The following is a 20131-nucleotide window of genomic DNA, read 5'->3' on the forward strand; positions in this document are numbered from 1 at the left end:
TTCTCTTTCTGAGCTTGAGCCTGTAGGGTTTGCATTGTGTCCTCAGTTTGGGCCAGTGATGGAAATGGATTACTGCTTCTGAGGCCAGGACACTGGTCGCCCTAACCTAGACGGGCTGGGAGGGGAAAGGATCATGTTGCAGCCACAGGATTTGGCTTCCTGCACAGTGGGCCCTGGCCAGGGGGTGTCCTCTGCTTGTGTAGCGCTCATTGGCCCTTGCCACTGTCCCTAGGGTTCTGCCTGCCATCCCAGGGCTTGGTGTGGAAGGAAGGACGATGAGGCCGAGGCTCATCCACACCGTCAGTCCTAGTCTTCGTCCCCTGAAATATTTCTAAAGGGAGCATTGCCACTGTCATAACCTCTGCTGTCCCTCCTCGTTCTGAGAATTTTGTCAGGCCTGATTCGTGGTAAGGACAACTTCTATCTCAGAGCTCGTGAAAGACACTGTTTCTCTTTGCTCCTCTGCTCTCAAGGCTATTTGTATGTTTAAGTGTCTGAAAGTATTGTTGGAGCCTGGCTTCCTGGTGGTGGTGTCAGCACTGTGGGCCCATGTTCCCTGACCAGGGCTTAGGGTGAGTGAGATTCTTGAGAGGTGCTGGCCTGAGGATGGGGGCAGAGGGTGCTGGGGGCTGCTTCCCACCCCCAGTGAATTGCTGAAGGGGAGGCATGTTCATGGTGGGTTTGGGCTATTGAGACAGGGGCCCTGTGCAGTGGTCAGGCACAGCCAACTTTAGTTAGGCCTTTCTACATTCAAGAGGCTTAAGTAAACCTTCAGGGCTATAATCAGGCTCCTCAGGGAGGTTCGGCAGGCGAGCCACCCTGTAACCCAGCAACCCTGAATCCTGGGCCCGTCTCTCTTGGGGGAACATGCGGTGGGTCTCACCTGGTAATTCCCAGCTCAGGGAGGCCCTTGACCCCATGTCTGCCCCAGTCGTCTGTGGTTCTGTGACTCTAATTAAAACCCAGGAAGAAGGTGGAGAGAAAGCCCCTCTCGCAGCACAGACAAGCGGGAATCCTTGTGTGGACGGGGTGTGGGCTGCTGTGTTTGTGTCTCTACAGATCAGGGTCACACAGGTGTGCTGGTGAGATTTGTGCTTTTCTTAACCTAGTGCCTGGACCACACACTTCGTGGGGCAGCACTGCTGGGCTGTGACTCTCTGCCTCTGGCACCCTGTGTGGTTTTCCGTCAGCCAGGACCTTGGTTGTGTCCACTGGATTTTCTGCCCCAGAAGCTGCCTTAAGAAGCATTAAAGGAGGCTTTCATCTTAGTTAACAACATCTCTGAAAATGTACAGAGAAAAGTAAGGGTCCTGCCAAGAAGGAAGGAAAAGGGGCTTTGGGGGCTGAGGGTTGCTCCTCAGGCATTTGTGCATTTTAAAGCTTCCTCCAGGTGTGTTGCCGGAGGCTGGGGCCTGGGGGCCCAGGCAAGCTTTTGCCAAGTTCCAGGTTAGGGCTGCTGAGGAAAAAGCTCTCTGCGTGGCCCGCCTGCCCCAGGTGGTGGGGTGAGCAGTGGAAGCCCTATCAGCCCCAGGGAAAGTATTGCAAGGCCTGCGGGCTCTAGAGTTTCCAGGCAGGTTATGAGCACAGCTCTCGAGAAGGAGGTCAGAGTGCTGGGCCGCGACCTGGGGCGGTCTTGCTGCAGAGGAGGTGGATGGTGTTGGGCAGACAGCGGCCCTGTCCTGGAAGACTCGGAAGCACCGATTGTGCATAGAGCCTGGGAGTGGTGAGCTGGGTCCTGGGGGCTAGACCTGCCTTTTACTCTCCACAGCGGCTACCATGTGCCTGCCTTGAGCCCAGCCACACCCTGGCCTTGGAAATAGGAGTCAAAAAAGGCTATACACGATCACCACCCCAACTCCTCACCCAGTGGAGAAATCTTGCAGGAGTGAGGCCCTGGGTGTCCTGGGACCTCACTGTCCCAGTCTGTCTGCCAGAGGCGTTGAGGGAGTTTGGGGCTCAGCTTTGGTTCCAACAGGCCTGGGTGTGGATTCTGGCTCCAGGATGGCCATCCCCCTGGCAAGCCAGGAAAGCGTCTCTCCGGGCAGGCTTTAAGGAGGGGCTAGTGTGCTGCCCTGGGGTCTGTGGGGGAGCTAAGCCATTATCTTCTACCTGCTGACCCTGGTGCTTGGTCTGGAGTGTCCCCACTGCCCAGAGCGTCTCTGAGCAGATGTTTTATCTGGGACTGTGCCTAATCTTCCTCTCCCCGAGTAGACTGGTTGTGACCTTGTGGGGTTGGGGGTGGAGACAGCCCCTGGAAGGTGCTGGAGGAGATTCCTGGGCAACGGTGCAGGCCGCCCTCAGCACCGGGGATCTGGCCTCTCCACGCCCACTTCCACCATTCCCACCACCCCTACCGCCCCTGCGGCCTGCAGGTCCCCAGCCCACGGCTGAGGGCGTGGCCCTTAATCAGTGCCACAGATAGAGATGTGTAAGAAGACTCTGTCCTTAAGCAACCCTTCTGACGAACTCCTCTCCAGGACTGAAGACAGCATAGGGGTGGGGAGAAGCAGAGGGGTGTGAACTGAGGCTCTTGCAACCTGGCAGAGTTGGGGTTAAGGCTGGGTTGCTTGCCTCTGAGCTGATCTGGGCCAGCACTGCCCCGTGTGCAGATGCAGGGGAGGGGCAGCGGGGGGCCTGGAGGGGCCAGCGGCTCCCCATAGAGCTGTTCTGTGCCCGGGTCCCTGCCAGACCTGCTGCCACAGCTGCCAGGGAGCCTCTGCCACCACTGCTAGAGCCTCTACCACCAGCCGGCTTCTCAGAGCAGGCATTCGTTGCCATCGGCTGTCCCCAGGAGGGCAGACTTGGGTCAGGGCCTTCGCCACTTTTGAGCTTTGATCAAGATGTGGTAAGCTCTCTCCCTAAGCCCCACACATCCTTCATGAAGGGAGGCTGGTACTAGTGGGACCAGCTCAGCTGCCTCCCCAGTGCCAGGAGCCTGCTGGAAAGGTAGGGTGTGAATGCATGTAATTTTGCAAGTTGTCTTTGAGCCCTTTTGGCTGGCAGAGACAGAGTAACTGCTTCAGCTAACTTCTATCTACTGAATGTCTCCCTTACTGCATGCCTGGTACCTTATTTTCTGTCTATGAGATTTTTGAGATGAGGCTAGAGTGGTAAAGTGACTTGTCCAAGGTCATACAGCTGTCAAGAGTATGAATCAGGATTTGGACCCGGGTCAGTCCAGCACCAGAACTCCCCTTTGGGCCCTTTCCCTGACTTGTTTGCTGGGGACCCTGGCCCCTGGGAGGTTATGATTTCATTTCAGAGCTCTTCATTGGGAGTTAAGGAGGTTCTTTAATGATCTGCTGGCTTGCCTTGTGCTTCCCCGTTTCTGAAGCCCTCAGAAGTTTGCATAGACCCGGAACCGCATTGCAAGGACCCCCACTTGCCTCCAGGCTGATACAGAGCAAAGCTGGTGTGGTTCTAAGGGGAGGGAAGAATCTGAGGGTCATGGAGGGTCTCAGTGCCAGCATGATGAGTTTGAATTTTTGTTCTAAGGTAGGAGGGAGCCAGGTAAGGTTTTTGAGCAGTGGCATGATATGGTTATGTCTGTGTATCAGGAGCATAACTTTGGTATCAGTATAAACACTGGTTAGAGCAAGGAGGCCTGTGAGGAGACTGGTGTGGGAGTCTGGACAGCACTTGGTGGTGGCTGGACCAGGTCAGGCCAGGGGGCTGGAGAGGAGTGGTCAGGTTTGGGAGGTGTTTAGGAAGTAGTCCTGATAGAGCCATCTTGCTAGATCGTGAAGGTCTAGAGTCAGGAAGCTGGACCAGCAGAGGGCTCTTGGAGTGGAGCCATGGGTCTCAGGGCCATCTCCACTGGAAATGTGCCCTGGGGCTCTGCTTCTGCCCCCTTGAAGTCAAAATACTTCTGACCAGGGCCCCTTTCCTCCCATTCTCTCCCTTCCTGGGTTTTTTTTTTTTTTTTTTTTTTTTTTTAGCTGTACGCGGGCCTCTCACTGCTGTGGCCTCTCCCGTTGCGGAGCACAGGCTCCGGACACACAGGCTCCGCGGCCATGGCTCGCAGGCCCAGCCGCTCCGCGGCATGTGGGATCTTCCGGGATCGGGGCACGAACCCGTGTCCCCTGCATCGGCAGGCGGACTCTCAACCACTGCGCCACCAGGGAAGCCCCCCCTTCCTGGGTTTTGACAGCTATGCCTCTCACTACCCACCTTCCATGTGCCCTAAACCAGCCTGTGCCACCACTTGGTATTCTGAACTGGTCTATGCCCAAGGAGAAGGCATAGGGTGTGCTAGAGGAGAGGAGGCTAGCTGATGCTGGGTCCCCCTGTCAGGTGAATGTTTACAAACACTCACAGCGGCTCTCTTGGCAACACCAGCACCACTGATTCCCTTGGGTGCTGTCCCCCTGACCCCCCCCCCGGTGCCCCATGCTGCTGCAACCAAGAGAGCCTCCTGGGGGCATGGAAGGAGGCAGCCATGGCTGGGACCCCAAGGACAGAGAAGGAGAGGAGGTCAGAAGAGGCCAAGGCCCTGTGAAATAATGAGATAAGACCAGACTCCCAGGCCCAGGCTCTGCTCTGCCCCAAGCCAAAGGCCTGGTGGCACAGGCTGGCTCTGAGGTCCATGTCCTCAGAGGACCTGATTTGCAGCTCTCCACTCCAGTGGCTCCTGGCGGTCTGAAGGGCATCTCACGGTATGTGCAAGCACCCGTGACTGTCTGAGGTTGGCAAGCCTGTAAGAATGACACCCTCTGGTTGCTGCCCAGCCAGGAAGGGGCACAGGCTCAGCCTTAGGACTAGAGGAGCTGCAGTCACTTCAGATGCCTCCTTAGGGGTGGGCACCTAAATAGAAGCCTGAGGAGGAGTGGGTGGCCAAGCCCTTTTCCCACCACCCTCCAGTGTCCTAGGCGAGTGGGCTTCCTGGAAGAGAACCCAGCCATAGGAGGATGGCAAGTTCATAATGTGAGGCCAGGAGGGAGCCCACCTGTGGTGTGTGCGTGGTGAAGAGCAAGTGACTGGCCTGACTGGCTGATCCCTGCTTACGGGCTCTGATGACCCCTACCTCCTGCAACCTGCCTGGACTCTTCTGAGCAGACCTGAAGATGGTTTTCTGTGGGTTCAGCACTACGGCAGAGGAGAGCATGGGTTTGGGTATGGATGGTACAGTGTAGGCAAGGGTTAGGGTTGCGATGCAACACAAGGCAGTGGTTTGAGAGGCCATAGTCGTCTGGGGCTCGAGTCCTGGCTCCCCTGCTTGCTCAGTGTGTCCCTGTGAATGGCAGGTAGCTTCTTCAGTGGAGTCTCTACGCCCTCACCTTATAATGAGTACGTGGAGCTGTCACGAGGATCGAGCAGTGCAGTGTGTAGGCATGGGCTCCCACATACTAGCAATTCAGGAAGTTTAGGCAAGTTCTCTTCTTCCCTCTCCTGGAAACTGTGATACTTTGGTGATGGCCGAAAGCTCTGCACATCTGGGAAACCAGCCTCAGACTTGTGGCACTGACCCTCGTACAAGATTTCATGGGCTCAAGGCTTTCCTGAGAGAATATTTAGTTTGCTAAGTGCTCCATGGTCTCCCTCAGCTCCAGCCTTTGCATATTTGCTTCCCTCTGCTTGGGACACCGTTTCCTCTTTATCCTTCAGTCTCAGCATCAGTACCACTTCCTGCCAGAAGCCTGCCCTGACTCTCCGTACCTGAGTTGGGCATCTTCTCTGGTTCCCCATGTACAGCCCAAACTGCGCTCACAGCACTGCCTACTGCCTCATGTATTTCCCCCATAAGATTGCGGGCAGGCCCACATCTGGCTTGTCCCAGTGCCCAGCACTGAGCTAGCTCAGAGCAGAGGCCACATGAGGGTCTGCTAGATGAATGGGTAGGTGGATGGGTGCGTGGGTGGATGCCTTGGCCACTCTTGTCTGTGCTCTGTGACAACCCCAGCATTGCAACCAGTGCCCACTTTCGGCTGTAGCTTAGGGCCTGTGAGCAACTGCGAAGGGCTGGGGACTGGTGGTAGTAATGCATCCTTCCGGAGTTTTCTCTAAAACTTTTGGGACCACGTACTTGAGCCTTAGAGCTGAGCCAGGACTTCTTGGGCCTTGGCTTCCTAGCCCATGGAGTCAGTTCAGTCCATTAGAGGAAACCTCATTCAGCTCTCAGAGCTCACCCCAGGAGCTGGTGGGCATATCTAGATTTTCCACTATGTAGTGAGTCATTTATCTGATGGGCCTGGCTGTGACTTAGTCTGCCATTTGCAGCTTAAGGAAGTAAATCTCCCAGGAAAGCCAGCTGGCCTCCTGCCAAGCATCCTCCCCAGAGCAGTTTTCCTTGGTGAATTCACTGCGGTCCATAGCCTGCCCTCTGCTGATGTAAAACCTTAATTTGACCAGTATGCCAGGAGTGGTTTGTTCCTGTGGGATGGCCTCAAAACTGATCCAGTTCAAGGAGGCTGCTGGTAAAACTGGATTTCCGGCTCAGGGACTCAGTGAGAATGCTCTGGCTGGCTGGGGGCTCACTCCTCTCATCCAGAGCCTGTAGGTGGTTGATGAGTGTTCCCCGGACTCAGACAGCCTGTCGTGCCATCTGTAGAGCATAAACTCCTGTGGGTCCATACTACCTGGGTTCGGCCACCTCTGTCCAGTGGTTATTCCTACCTGGACTGAGCAGCCTCCTTGGTCTTACAGGCATACCTCTAGCCATCTCTTTAGTCCCAGCATGCCTCCAGCTATGCCAGATCCAGTATGAGGAGCTTTACATGCCTGAATGATAATGTCCCCATTTTAAAGATGGGGAAGAAGAGGGCTAAAGAAGTGGGGTATGCTCAACCTAGCATAGCTCATAAGTGAAGGAGAAGGGATTTGAACTCTGGAGCTTTGCCTACTTTCTCTACAATGGCTTTGCACAGCATTGACCTTATTTTTGGTGTGGTGATGTTACAGTTCAGCACAAATGCCACTTATTGGGAGTTCAGCAGATCTCTCTTCTCTCTTCTCAAAACTGCTGTTTGGCTCACATCCCGTGGCTGCAGAATAGCTGTTGTTGGGTTTCTCATTCTTTCCCAAGAAGGGAAACAACAGCCATGCACCCAAAGGTTGGGGATGGAAGGTCAGTGACTGTCAACCTGGAGCCCACACAATCCTCATTGAGCTGGCAGACCTATAGGTGTCATACAGCACTCCTAGCTTTAGGCCCTTCAGGTGGACAGTAACACCAAGAAGGCCCCAGTGGGGATAAAGTATCCAACTGGCCCTCCCTGGCTACCTTCCTCAGTCCTAGGCAAAGTGCAGACCCCTGAGCCAAGCTGGCCATATGTCTGTTCTGCCAACACTACTTCACTTAGCAGCTAACAGGAGGACATGGTAGCACTTGGGGACTTCCCTCTTTGAACCAAATTCAGTCACCAGTGCTTCTCACAGAAAAGCTCCCACTGCCCACCTCAGGGCATCCTCCATGTGCCCCTGTAGGCCCACTGTGTCCACTTGGACTGCAGTGGGTGAGCGTGGCACCCAGACCACCATATGCAATGCCACGAGGGATTCTCGTTACCCCTAGGAGTGCACACAGCACTTTGCTGAGCCCTTTCTCTCTGAGCCTTCATTCCTTTCCCTTCCCACCAGCTTAACTCCTGCTCCCCTCTGGCACCTCCTTTTTCCTCTGGACATTAGCAGGTGGGATCCCAGGGAGGACAACACAGGCCTAGTTCATGGTGGGGCTAGCTCTTCTTCTTGGGTCTTGGTCTGTGGTGGTGCAGAGCTGCAGTGCAGTCTTGGGTCAGAGAGCAGTGCCCGGACCTCACCCTGGCTGCTCTTGGGAACTCTGCTATTCCTCAAAAAGATGGCCCCAGCATCACCTCTGGTGCTGGCAGGCCTTTGGCTACAACTTTTCTTCAAGGAGACCCCATGGTGGGCCAGGATGTGGGCCTAAGGGGACTCTGCTGTGTGTCATCCACTGGGCCCTTGTCAGGTAGGTCATTGTCCTCAGATCTTGAGGGCAGGAAGTGTCTGTCAGAGCTGTTCTTTGGGCTCTGCCACCTTGCTTTCTCTGGGTCCCTTAGGGTGAGAGCCTGGTGCTGGCAGCTTTGAGGTGGAGTGGAAGGAGTTTGCATCCCTTCACCCCCAGTAGTTCTGGGCACTGTGCTAGGCACACCTGCTGCCCCTCTGTCCAGTCCACGTCGCAGGAGCAAGGATAAGCAAAATGCTATGACCACACAGGAGAGGCAGTACACCTGGGCCCTAGGGCTTAGGAGGTGATAACTCCAGAGCTGCCAGAGCACGCTCTCTACTCCTGAAAGATGTGGAAGTACGTGTCAGGCAGGACCCAGGGCCTGAGTGTGTGTTTCTCAGGAAAACTGGGCCGGATGTCTGACTGTCAGGTATGACTGCTAAGGGCTCTCTGGCCTGTCACCAGGAAAGGCCCTTCCAGGCACCCAGCTTTCAGGATACACTGTGTTGCACCAGGAGGCTGTATACCCCAACTCGCTCGAGGCCTGGCCAAGATCAGTGTGTTGCCTGTGATGCAAGACAGGTGGGAGGAGAGGCCCAGGACTGCTCCCTTGCCTCCTGTCAGGGCTCCTCCTTCACCTGCCTCTTGTTTCCTGCAGAGTTCATCCTCTCGCTTCTGGAGAAGATGCAGACTCAGGAGATCCTGAGGATGCTGCGGCTGCCCGAGCTAGGCGACTTGGGCCAGTTTTTCCGCAGCCTCTCAGCCACCACCCTCGTGAGTATGGGTGCACTGGCTGCCATCCTCGCCTACTGGTTCACTCACCGGCCAAAGGCCTTGCAACCACCGTGCAATCTCCTGATGCAATCAGAGGAGGTGGAGGTGAGCAGGGTGTGAGCAATTGGGCTGTGGGACATAGTAGGCGGGGGACAGGCATCTTGAAGGAAGAAGCCAAACTTGTGGCTTATTTGACCTCAAATGGCCCAGAGAATCTCCGTTTCTCCCGGCAGTCAGCCAGTAAGCCCAGAAGTGGCCCTGGGCAGGCTCTCCTACTAGATGCTCCTTCTGCCTCTCCCAGTAACTAAAGCCTGGGCAGAGACTGACCTTGGCTTTGCCCTGGGCCTCTGGTTTGCCTGCTTCTTGGGTAGGGGGCCTTGGCTTACAGTTGCCTCAGTAGGCGGTCTAAGCATGTGTTCAAGGCGCTGCCAGGTAAATTCCCTCCCAGATTCTCCCTGTGCCCAACCCTGGTCTGGAGCTGGGACCCAGAGCTGAGCCCACCCAGGGCCCTGCCCTCCCAGAGCACACGGACTCACAGGTAGAGCCACTGAGGGAAGAAGGGATGGTGGCCCAGCCTGGACAAGGGTGTTCCAGGCTCTGTCTGAAGGACCAGTAAGATTTCTTAAGTTTATGGAGTTTATTTTGCCTTTTTAAAGAACTTTAATTCCACTTATTTTGAATAGATAATATAGTCACACAGTTCAAAAGCAACCAAAGGACATAGACTGAAAAGCTTCCACCTTCTTCCCCTTGCCTCTAAGTTCTCTTCCCCTGAGAATTGTGTTAGCAGTTGTCCACAAGCAAATGTATAGATGTCTGCCCACCTTTTAAAATTATAACATACCACATACACTCTGCAGCACCTTGCTTTTGCTCTCGATGGTATGTCATGCAGGTACCAATCAAAAGCATGACAGAGTTTGGCCTGGTGGGAGAGGGCTCAAGTCGAGATAGGGCTGGGATCTTAGGGCATTTTTCTAGCAGAGGGAATGATGTGTGAAGAGGTGAGAGTGTGTGATAACACACCTGGTGCCTTTGGGAAATGGCAATTCATGTGGTGTGGCTGGGAGGTGGAGAGGGGCTGCGGATGCGTCAGTAGCCTGTGGTTACCAGCAGCCGTGGGTTTGCAGGCTGGCCGTGCCTCTTACTAGCCTGATGGTCCTCGGCAGTTTCTTAACTCTCTGAGCCTGTTTCCTCATGTGTCAAGCAGTCAATAAAAAGAGTATCTGCTTCCTAAAGTTATGGTAAGGATTTGGTGAGATGATGCAGAGAAAGTACTAAGATGAATTATTTTTGGTAAGCTTACAGTTACAACTCATCTGGAGAGGCCAGCAAGGACAAAGCCCCATTAACTGGGCAGGGACCCTTGGAGATGGACAGCCTGGATTTATTTGAGGCTGTCAGTAGTAGGAGAGACAGGGCCAGTTTTTGCTGTGGCTTTGGCATGGGCAGGCATGAGGAGGCAACTGGGGCTTCTGGGCTGGAGGTGACAGTGGTCTGGATGGGGTCAGGTTGAGCGCCACAGAGTGAGTCGCCTCACGGGTCTGGCTGGGAGGACAGGGCATGGACACAGCTAAGGCCTCCCTTCCTGGGGAGGATGGAGCCCTCCCTTGCTTCATCCCCCAGGAGTGTAGGAATCTGGAGTGACTATAGTGAAGGAGGAAAGGAGAGAGTGGTAGGAAATGAGATGAGAGAAGTAAGAGGGGCCCAGATCATAGAGGGCCTGGTAGCATTTACTCTGTGTGCTACACGGTAGGAAACAATTCATATCATGTCACTCACCCTGGCTTAAAAATCCTTCCCTGCTCCCTGTTGCCCTCAACCTAAAGCTCAGACTCCTCACCTTGATCTGCAGCCTTTCTTGCCTCCTCCATTTACCACTTGGAGTGGCATGAATTGCCTACAGTCTCCCAGGTGCCTCCTGCCCCATGTGTTTGCACTCCCTGTTGCCTCTGGTGAAACCGCCATTCCTTGTTCCTCATTCTTCCCAGTAAACCCTTTTGTTTTAAAAAAATTTCTTTTCTATTTCTTTCTTTGTTTAATTAATTAATTAATTTTGGCTGTGTTGGGTCTTTGTTGCTGCGTGCGGGCTTTCTCTAGTTGTGGCGAGTGGGAGCTACTCTTTGTTGCTGTGCGAGGGCTTCTCATTGTGGTGGCTCCTCTTGTTGCGGAGCACGGGCTCTAGGCACGTGGGCCTCAGTAGTTGTGGCTTGCGGGCTCTAGAGTACAGGCTCCGTAGTTGTGGTGCACGGACTTAGTTGCTCTGCGGCATGTGGGATCTTCCCGGACCAGGGCTCGAACCCGTGTCCCCTGCATTGGCAGGCGGATTCTTAACCACTGCGCCATCAGGGAAGCCCCCTCTTTGTATCCTTCAAAACCCAGCTCAGCGGCCACTCTCTGACATACCTGCCCACTGAGCCCCTTCTGTCCCTGGCACACAGTCTCTTGCTGTCTCATTTCTGTCCCCCTGAGTGCTAACCAAATCTAACTGTATCTGTCCCCAGATTCCTGCATGGGCCTGGTGCTCAGGAAGCACTGGCCAAACAGAACTTTCCACTGCAGAACAGCTGAGTGCTGCCTGTGGTTTTGAGTTTGGCTGTTGGCTCTGTGGCTGTCACATTTTTCCTCAGACTTGATGTTCCAAGAGGGGTAGCGGACCATGGGCCAGCCCAGTGCAGCCCAAATAGTGCTCAGAGAAGAGGTGGAGCAGTGATACTGGAGAGTTCTGGGTTTGGGGAGCCTGAGGAGGGGTGGCATGTGGAAGGGAAAGAGGCAGGAGAAGCCCAGCTCCTTTCCCCCGCCCCCAGCACAGATGGTGTTTGCTACAGTCCCACTCTGGATCCATACCACCAAGGGTCCGGGCATCTACTACGCCATTCCCTCTACCGCCTTCTAGGCCTCTTTTCCCAGCCAGTCCTCAAACTCATCACACTGTTATGTGAATGATGGATGGCAGCCTTCTTAGCTAAAGACAGCTCCCAAATGGTTCTTAACCTACGTGCATAGCAGCAACACCTTTGCAGGTTGGTCCTGATGCAAGGGGCAGCCTGACTCTAGCCAACACTCCCCACTCTGCTGTATGAGTGAACCACGGGTGTGTATGAATAGTAACTGAAGATTCTGGGCATTTAGTGTATGCTGCCTGGTGTGTGGGTGCTCTGTGTATGTGTGTGGGAGACCAGTGTACTGGGCCCCTGGGCATGAGCCACCTGTGTTTGAGTGTGGATGCATACAGGTCCAGTGTGTACAAGCCACGTGTACATGAATGTGTGTGGAGTTTGTGTGCGTACAGCCCAGGTGCGTGTAGGCCATGTGTGTGAGTGCACGCAGAGTGTGTCCCAGCTCCAACTATGTGGCCCAGGTGTGTATCCAAGCCATGTATGGCCTGATGCATGCTGGTGCCCTCTCCTGATACCCCTGCCTGCCTGCATCAGCCAGCTTCTCTGGCCTGTGCTTGGCTCATAGGACAGTGGTGGGGCCCGGCGATCTGTGATAGGGGATGGCCCTCAACTGCTCACCCACTACTATGACGATGCCAGGACCATGTACGAGGTGTTCCGCCGTGGACTTAGCATCTCAGGTGAGAGGAGCCATGGGGGTGTGGAAGGGCTGTGGCAGGGGTTGAGCAGGTGCAAGGGTGTGGGTGAGCAAGCATGGTTCCAGGGGTATGGCAGGCGAGTCACGCCCAGGTTCAGAGGAGAGAAGCCATTCTTGGCCCTCCTGCCACCCAGTCAGACAAGTAGCTGCATTATGAGGCCAAAGGGCTGACCTCAGCTTTATTACAGCCCTGAGAACTGCTGACCTTAAGCTGTCTCTTTGCTCATATTCTATATCTCCTATTTGCAGCCCCTTGTGAGCCTTGAACTTGCAGGCTACTGGCTGGCATGGCTCTGAACCTGAGCCTCCGAGATGTCTGGGTGACCCATGGCGTGGGGTGAAGGGAGTTGTCACAGAGAGGCAAACTGCCACCTCTGGCCAGTGGCCCCCAGGTCTCCATGTCTTCTTGGGGCTGCATCACACAGGTCATTGTGGGAACTAGCGCTGTGTCAGTTCCCATTCCTGAGCCTTCCTGATCTCCCTGAGGAGGTGCCATGCTTGTGCACTTTAGGCCTTCTTGGACTTCAGCAGGTTAGACAGACAGCTGGGGAGCAGTTCACTTGGCCCATGGACCGCCTCCCAGGATGGGATATTCATCCAGGTGTCTGATGGGCAGGTTCAGTGGTTCCCACACCCTGCCCTCCTCCCTGGCACAAGGCCTGCTTATCTCTATGTAGGGAATGGACCCTGTCTTGGCTTCAGGAATCCCAAGAAGCCGTATCAGTGGCTGTCCTACCAGGAGGTGAGTAATAGAAGACAGGCCCCACCCTGCCCACCCACACAGACCTGGCACTTGCGGGGGGGCTTGTGGGCACCCTGGAGGCTCTCAGAGAGTCATTTTTTTCCTTGTCTGGACTGTCTGCCAAACTCCTGGCAGAAACCTCTCAGGACTTCCAGCATCACTGGGTAGGGAGTTGGGGAGCTCCCTCAGACCGTAGAAATCCCACCTGGGGATCTCCCTTCCCTGCTGAAGAGTCCTTGCTTTCCCATCACTGCCCCATGTTTGTGTGCAGGTGGCCGACAGGGCTGAATTTCTAGGGTCTGGACTTCTCCAGCACAATTGTAAACCATGTACAGATCAGTTTATCGGCGTTTTTGCACAAAATCGACCAGAGGTGAGCACCTGCCTTAACTGGTTTTAGAGGCATCAGTGGAACACAAACTTGGGTACCGTAGAACAGCCCTACTCCCGCTGTCTGTAGGGCCTGGGACAAGAGGAAAACTGGAGATCGTTGGTCCATGCCATCCCCCACTCCCTTGGCTCTGTCCCTCATCAGGGGTGGACATTCCAGCCAAGTTCCGTCTACACCCTACCTAGCTGTCCAAACAGTGGCTCCCTGAGCCATGGGGGGAGAAGGACCTGGGGAAGAAGGCCATGCAAACCCCGGAGGTGGGCCAGGGGTTATTTTGAGTCCCATAATTCCCTGGGGCAAGCAGGTCTAGAAGACTGTGGGGGAGCAAGCTCAACGGGTCAGCTTTATGGATCCCTTGCCTTGTGTGGAGCGCGCTCGGCACAGGACCCCGATCAGGGAGCCCCGTGCCTAAGGCCTGAGGGCAGTGCAGCCCTGCTGTCTGCTCTGTGTTCCCCCTTCCCCCCAACCTGTGTGTCTCCACAGTGGATCATCGCGGAGCTTGCCTGCTACACATACTCTATGGTGGTGGTCCCACTGTATGACACCCTGGGCCCGGGGGCAATCCGCTACATCATTGACACAGGTGAGCCCAGCTGCCCCCTCCTGGCCCTGGCAGCCAGCCCCACCTCCTCCTCCCAGCCCTTTTCAGCTTCTGCTGATTGTTTGACACTAATAAGTGCTTTGCTTCCGCTCTCAGAGAATGCTGGGGGCTTCCACTTTGGCCCTTGAGTTGGCTTCCTGAGTCCAGCTGTCCCCAGTTGGACTTCACCCAAAGGCTCCTTCCACAGGGTAGGGCTGCCAAGAAGGAGACTCTGTACCAGCCTCCACGTAGGCTGCCAACCCTCTGAGTTCACTTCAGCTTGAGGAAGACGCTGGGGGGTGGTAAATATCTCAAACAGACCAGGGACGATGGGGGCTGAGCCTGAAGAAAAGGAATGCTTGGAATCTACCCCGAGAAATTCCCTGGTCTTCTGCCCTTGGCTCCATCCAGGCTCTGTGCACTTTCCTCTGGACACAATACATGTCCCACATGGCCTGTCGTACGTATTTATTTACACACAAGCTTATCATGTGGCACACACTGCCCATGGTTCCACTGCCTGGCATGTGCTGCCACGGTCACAGCCTGTGCCCACACAGCCTGACTCTCCTTGGTGGTCCCTGCAGCCGACATCAGCACTGTGATCGTGGATAAACCTCAGAAAGCCGTGGTTCTGCTGGAGCACGTGGAGAGGAAGGAGACACCAGGGCTCAAGCTGATCATCCTCATGGAACCATTCGAGGAAGCTTTGAAAGACAGAGGGCAAGACTGCGGGGTGGTCATTAAGTCCATGCAGGCTGTGGAGGTGAGGGTCTGCTTCTGGGCTGTTTCCTGGCCACAGCTGGTTGGCCACTGAGCCAGAGCTGCCGGTTATCTGCCCGTCTTATGCCCTAGGATGGATGTCTTGGACCATCAGGTTGTGTCAGGGTTCAAACAGGGCAGGCTTCACAAGGGCTGGTGGTGGGTAGTGGGGTTGGTACCCACAGGCATCCTCTTCGAGATGGGCTCAGTTATTTGGCACAGTTAGTGACACAGGCAGGTAGATGGTGGTGCCAGCCTGCCCCAGAGCTACCCCCACAGCCTCCGGAGCCTCCTCATTTCCAGCTAACAGCCAGCCTGTCTGAGCCTGAGGACTGTAGTAAACTTGAGGTCCAAAAGTCTTGGAGAGGTTCTTGCAGTTGTGTCCCAGACCCCCAGCAGCCAGCAGAACCAATTTTCCTTTGCATGGCCTCCCCAGAGACGTTAGGCTGGTGGCAGCTTATGGACTGCTGGAGTGACCCAGGACATCCTCTGGGGCCTCAGGCCTTTTGCTCAGTAGCAGCTGACCCCCACTGTGCCCTCCTGGATCTAGGCCTGTGGGCCCTCCATTTCTCCTCCTGTCTCCCTGTCTGCTCTTAAATGTACCCACAAAGCCATGGAGGGCCTATGCCCCTCCATGGCTTTAGGGGCCACACCTAAGCTGGCAGCCCCCATCTGCCCCTGCAGCCCTGACCACTTAGTTGCAAGCCCGGGCCACCTAGCCACTGTGTCTTAAGCATGCGTCTAGACGTACCGTGGGCCCCTCAGGCTGTCTCCCCCTTGTGCATGTGCACAGTGCTTAGCCTCTTCCTGGGCCCCAGGCCGCTGTCTGTGATGTGTGGGTGGCCAAGGCCTGGATGTGTATCTGAGAAGAGACCGCTGAGGTAGTGTCTCTGCGCGGGCCACATCTGGGCAGGGAGTCTGGGACTCTGGGCTTGCCGCGGGAACAGGGCATACTGTGCTGAGTTTATTTTGATTGATTAGAACTCTCGAGCATTTAAAAACAGTGTTTTCCTCTTCCAGGACTGTGGCCAGCGGAATCACCACGTTCCTGTGGTAAGCTCATCTGCCAGCAGGTTGTGACTGAGCACTATGGTGTCCAGGGCACGTCCTCACAGACTCCCTCGCTGTGCACAAGGCTTGGTAGAGGGGCCAGAGTAGCAGCCCTGTGTTAATAAACAACTCAGGAAATGTCCCCTTGGGGCACCCAGGCCGACCTGGAACGGGAGTCAGACATTGGGAGGGAGAAAAAAGGGCAACCAATCCTGGACACCCTTGGGTCTCCAGTAACTTTATCTTTGGGAGATCTTATGTTTTCCCTTTCGATGTAGCAATCTCTCCCGAGGATGGGATGGACAGGAGCAGCAACAGACTCGGAAGTGGACCCTTTGTGGCATCTGCTGTCTTTGCTCATCTTTGCTCTCTGAACTTTTCTGTGTGTCGTCCCCGAGTGATCCTCCCTGGGCTCGAGTCACCAGGGAGGGTCACAGCCCCTGGGAGGGCCTTGTAGGGGCTGTGAGCTTTCTAACCAGGCCTCTCGCCTGCAGCTCCCTCTGCAGCTCAGCTCTTCCCGCTCTCACCAGCCTGTGACCTTTCTCACACACAGGCCTCAGCAGGTCAATCCCTGCTTCCCAGGGCCCTTCACCATGAGTAGCCCCTGGTATGTCCCCACCTCCACACACTGGCCCCAGCCTTAGAGAGCTGCTCTCTGGCCCCGCAGCATGCTGTCTCTTGTGCCTCTGACAGTGCCCAGGCTGGTTCCTCTTCCAGAATGCCCACCGTCACTTCATCTGGAGAGATCTTGCTTGTCCTTCAGTCTCAACTCATGTCACCTCCTCCGGGAAGCCATCCTCTACATGCAAGTGGTCATGGTGGGCTCCTCCTGGTGACCCCAGGACTATATGCACAGTGCCAGGGCAAGGGCCTGATGCAGAGCAATCTTAGTGACAGAGTGGGCAGCCCAGTTCTTGGATTACATTTTCTGTTCCCAAGCCTAAACCCAGACACTTGGGAGAAAGTGGGAAGGAAGGAGGAAGTGCGTCACATTCCCTAGAATGGTGAGATCTTTGATAGAGGCCTAGGTATGGCCACTGCAACCCAATCCCATTAGAATTCAGCTCAGCCTCAAGTAGGCGAGGCAGCAGGAGCAGGTGTGAGGTTGGTGGGACAGATCGACGTCCATGTCTGGTTAGGTTTCCTTGGTTTTTCTTCCTCTTTCCTGGGGACTTGCCTGCTCACCTTTCCAATGACAGCATGCAGGGCCGTGCACATGTGCCGACACATGACTGCACCCTCACACAGTGCACACACGGGGGTGTGCACAGAGGGGCTGGCTGGTGGAGGGGCCCAGGCTGGGCACACTGGGTCTCTTTAACACACTCCTCTTCTCACCTCTGCAGCCCCCGAAACCCAGTGACCTCTCCATTGTGTGTTTCACAAGCGGCACAACAGGTAAGCAGAGGCTCCTAGCCCACCAGCCAGGGCCGCCTGCACCCTTCCCTGGCAGCTTTGGCAGGGTGACTGAGATGTCTCCGGCGCCCTCTGTGGGATGGGCTGAGCCTTGTCCTGTGCCTGGCTGCAGACGCTGGGTCCTTCCTGCTGCTCCCAGTGGCCAACGCAAGGCAACCTGGGGCGGCTGGACGTGAATGGACGGTGTGGACTGGGGGTGTCTTGGGGGGGGTGCTACAGACTTCCTGGAGCTGGGGCCAGAGGTGGGCTAGGCAGCTGGGTCACGTCATTACTCTGAGGAGGGGCTCTCACTCCTCTGCTTTCCTGCCCCTGCCTGGACTTTGTTTCAGAGACTGGGGAAGGAGTGTGGGATTTGGTGTCTGAAAGCCTGGTTTTGAGTCCCACCTCCACCACTTGCTGGGGAGCCATGAGCCGGTCCCTTAACCCCCCTGCCACCACTGTCCCCAGTTTCTTTCTTTCTTTCTTTCTTTTTAAAATATTTATTTATTTGGCTGTGCCGGATCTTAGTTGCGGCACACGGGATCTTCAGTTGCAGCATGAGGGATCTAGTTCCCTGACCAAGGATAGAACCCGGGCCCCCTGCATTGGGAGCACGGAGTCTTAACTGCTGGACCACCAGGGAAGTCCCTGTCCCCAGTTTCTTACCTGGGTGGTTAAAGGTGCCAAGTTGGAGGTGGGAAAGTGTGTGAAAGGGCAGTGCAGATGATCTGGGGCAAGATCATCTGTACAGATGATCTATGCCGTGGGCAAGGCTGTCAGGGAGAGGAAATGACGCAGTCCATGCCCAGTGCTGACAGAGGAACACGTGCATCAGTGTCAGTGCAAACAGCCACGGAAGGTTTCCTGGGGGAGGCAGAACGCACCTGAGAACCATGGCTACAGGCACAGTACCTTGCAGCCTGCAGTGGCCCGTTCACCCTATCACTGTGTCACTGAGGCCTCAGCATGACCTGTGAGGCAGGCGGGGTGGAGACTATCCAAGGGGGCACCAGCAGCAATTGGAGGCAGAGGGCTTGTTCTCCCATTTCACAGCCCAGTGCTCTCCCCACTGCTGCCTCTCCATCTCATCTGATGACTCGGGAAGTCACTTGCCCTTGGCCTGAAGGGGCAAGAAGGTTTCAGCCTCTTTTCCAGACCTAGGACTGGCCTACCTTGATGATAGCTCTTGATGGGCAGTGACCTGGAGTTCCCCATGCCTTCCACAGATGGAGCCTCCAAGGCAGTTGGCAGATCCTTGACCAGCCCCGCAGGCAGAATAATCCTTGTGGGTAGATCACGATAAACATGATGTTATTGAATCAAAGTGGGTTTTTGCCATTAACTCAAGTGGGTCTGAGAATTTCTGCCTGACTGCTAAACCCTGTCAGGAGAGAAATAACACAGCCTTTGCTCTCCAGGAGCTGACATCCAGAGCCAGCCCAGAATTCAAAAATGCCCTTCAGGTTTATGTTGCTTTTTGTCAACAGTTTCACAATGTGAAATTTTGGTGACATGTCCCTCCACCCTGGGTTTGGGGGCAGGTCACTACTGTGGCCTTTAGCTTTGGACCCTTGCTGTTCAAGAGTGCCCCCTGGCTTTTTTTTTTTTTTTAACATCTTTATTGGAGTATAATTGCTTTACAATGGTGTGTTAGTTTCTGCTTTATAACAAAGTGAATCAGTTATACATATACATCTGTTCCCATATCTCTTCCCTCGTGCATCTCCCTCCCTCCCACCCTCCCTATCCCACCCCTCTAGGCGGTCACAAAGCACCAAGCTGATCTCCCTGTGCTATGTGGCTGCTTCCCACTAGCTATCTATTTTACATTTGGTAGTGTATATATGTCCATGCCACTCTCTCACTTTGTCCCAGCTTACCCTTCTCCCTCCCCATATCCTCAAGTCCATTCTCTAGTAGGTCTGTGTCTCTATTCCCGTCTTACCACTAGGTTCTTCATGACATTTTTTTTTCTTAGATTCCATATATATGTGTTAGCATATGGTATTTGTCTTTCTCTTTCTGACTTACTTCACTCTGTATGACAGACTCTAGGTCCATCCACCTCACTCCAAATAACTCAATATCTTTCCTTTTTATGGCTGAGTAATATTCCATTGTATATATGTGCCACATCTTCTGAGTCAGTTAGTCACAGCTGCTGCCCCTGTATCTGGAAAAGAATTTGATGATGCAGAAATGTGTTGTTGCCTAGCTGCAGAGGGCAGGCCTCATGTCCAGTGCTTTTTCAGACCATGGAGTCACAATTGGAAGCTGAGCCATCCTGCCCAGGCTCTACGTGGTGGAAGCAGAATGTATGGAGGCTAGAAAACAGGTTGTGATTCGGTGCCCAAACCTCCCACTCCAGAGGTGTGGCTGGTGCCAGGGCAGAGCTGGGGGAGTGAGCAGGCCTCTTACCTGATGTTACCCTGCCTGGCTACACGTGTGGATTTCCTTGGCATTAGCCTAAGCCTGTGCTGTGCCTCTGGTAGCCATCCTCTTGTCCAGCACATCACAGCTGTGGATACAGCTTCCCTTCCATGATAAGTGTCCTGGCCTCAGCTTCATCAAGAGCCACATTGTTCTTTCAATGAGGAAAGATGGAAAATATGATCTGAATCTGACATTTAAATCATGATTCTGGTGGAATCATTCTGGGAAGATTTTTCTCTTAATGTGTGATGGAAACATCTGTGGAAATTCCCAGAATAAGCCAGTGCTTTGGAGCCACTAGTTAGGCCAAGAAGGCCCTGGAGGAGGTGAGAGCTTGGGGTTTGTCTGTATTTAGGGATGGCTAATGGGTGGGTGTGTGGTTGGTTGTTCGTTTCAGAATAACCATCAGCTGGACTGAAATCGAACTGCCCTCTCCAAATAAAAGATAATTTGTGGGTATAACGTAGCCCAGTCTGGGGTCTTGGGCCCCATGAATGATAGTTCAGA

General features: G+C 54.6%; 1 protein-coding gene across 8 annotated transcripts in view; it reads left to right on the top strand.

Moving 5' to 3' along the window:
- ACSL6 (acyl-CoA synthetase long chain family member 6) overlaps window positions 1–20131 on the top strand; it is a gene marked incomplete at its 5' end in the record, with an annotated part of 63983 nt that overhangs the window by 9821 nt on the left and 34031 nt on the right. For 3 of the 8 annotated variants that reach the window (XM_082623394.1, XM_082623396.1, XM_082623395.1), the window contains 8 exons: window positions 8559–8674; window positions 12140–12254; window positions 12949–13013; window positions 13285–13386; window positions 13888–13987; window positions 14572–14750; window positions 15767–15799; window positions 17143–17194. In XM_082623394.1, coding sequence (XP_082479520.1) covers window positions 8559–8674; window positions 12140–12254; window positions 12949–13013; window positions 13285–13386; window positions 13888–13987; window positions 14572–14750; window positions 15767–15799; window positions 17143–17194 — 762 coding nt within the window. Of the gene's footprint in view, window positions 1–8558; window positions 8789–11327; window positions 11376–12139; window positions 12255–12948; window positions 13014–13284; window positions 13387–13887; window positions 13988–14571; window positions 14751–15750; window positions 15800–17142; window positions 17195–20131 lie in introns of those variants that run through there. The other 5 variants (XM_082623390.1, XM_082623391.1, XM_082623393.1 and 2 more) reach the window with 4 other exon arrangements.

This window comes from Mesoplodon mirus (assembly GCF_964341445.2).
Source record: "Mesoplodon mirus genome assembly, chromosome: 5".
In the NCBI taxonomy this organism is placed as follows: domain Eukaryota; kingdom Metazoa; phylum Chordata; class Mammalia; order Artiodactyla; family Ziphiidae; genus Mesoplodon; species Mesoplodon mirus.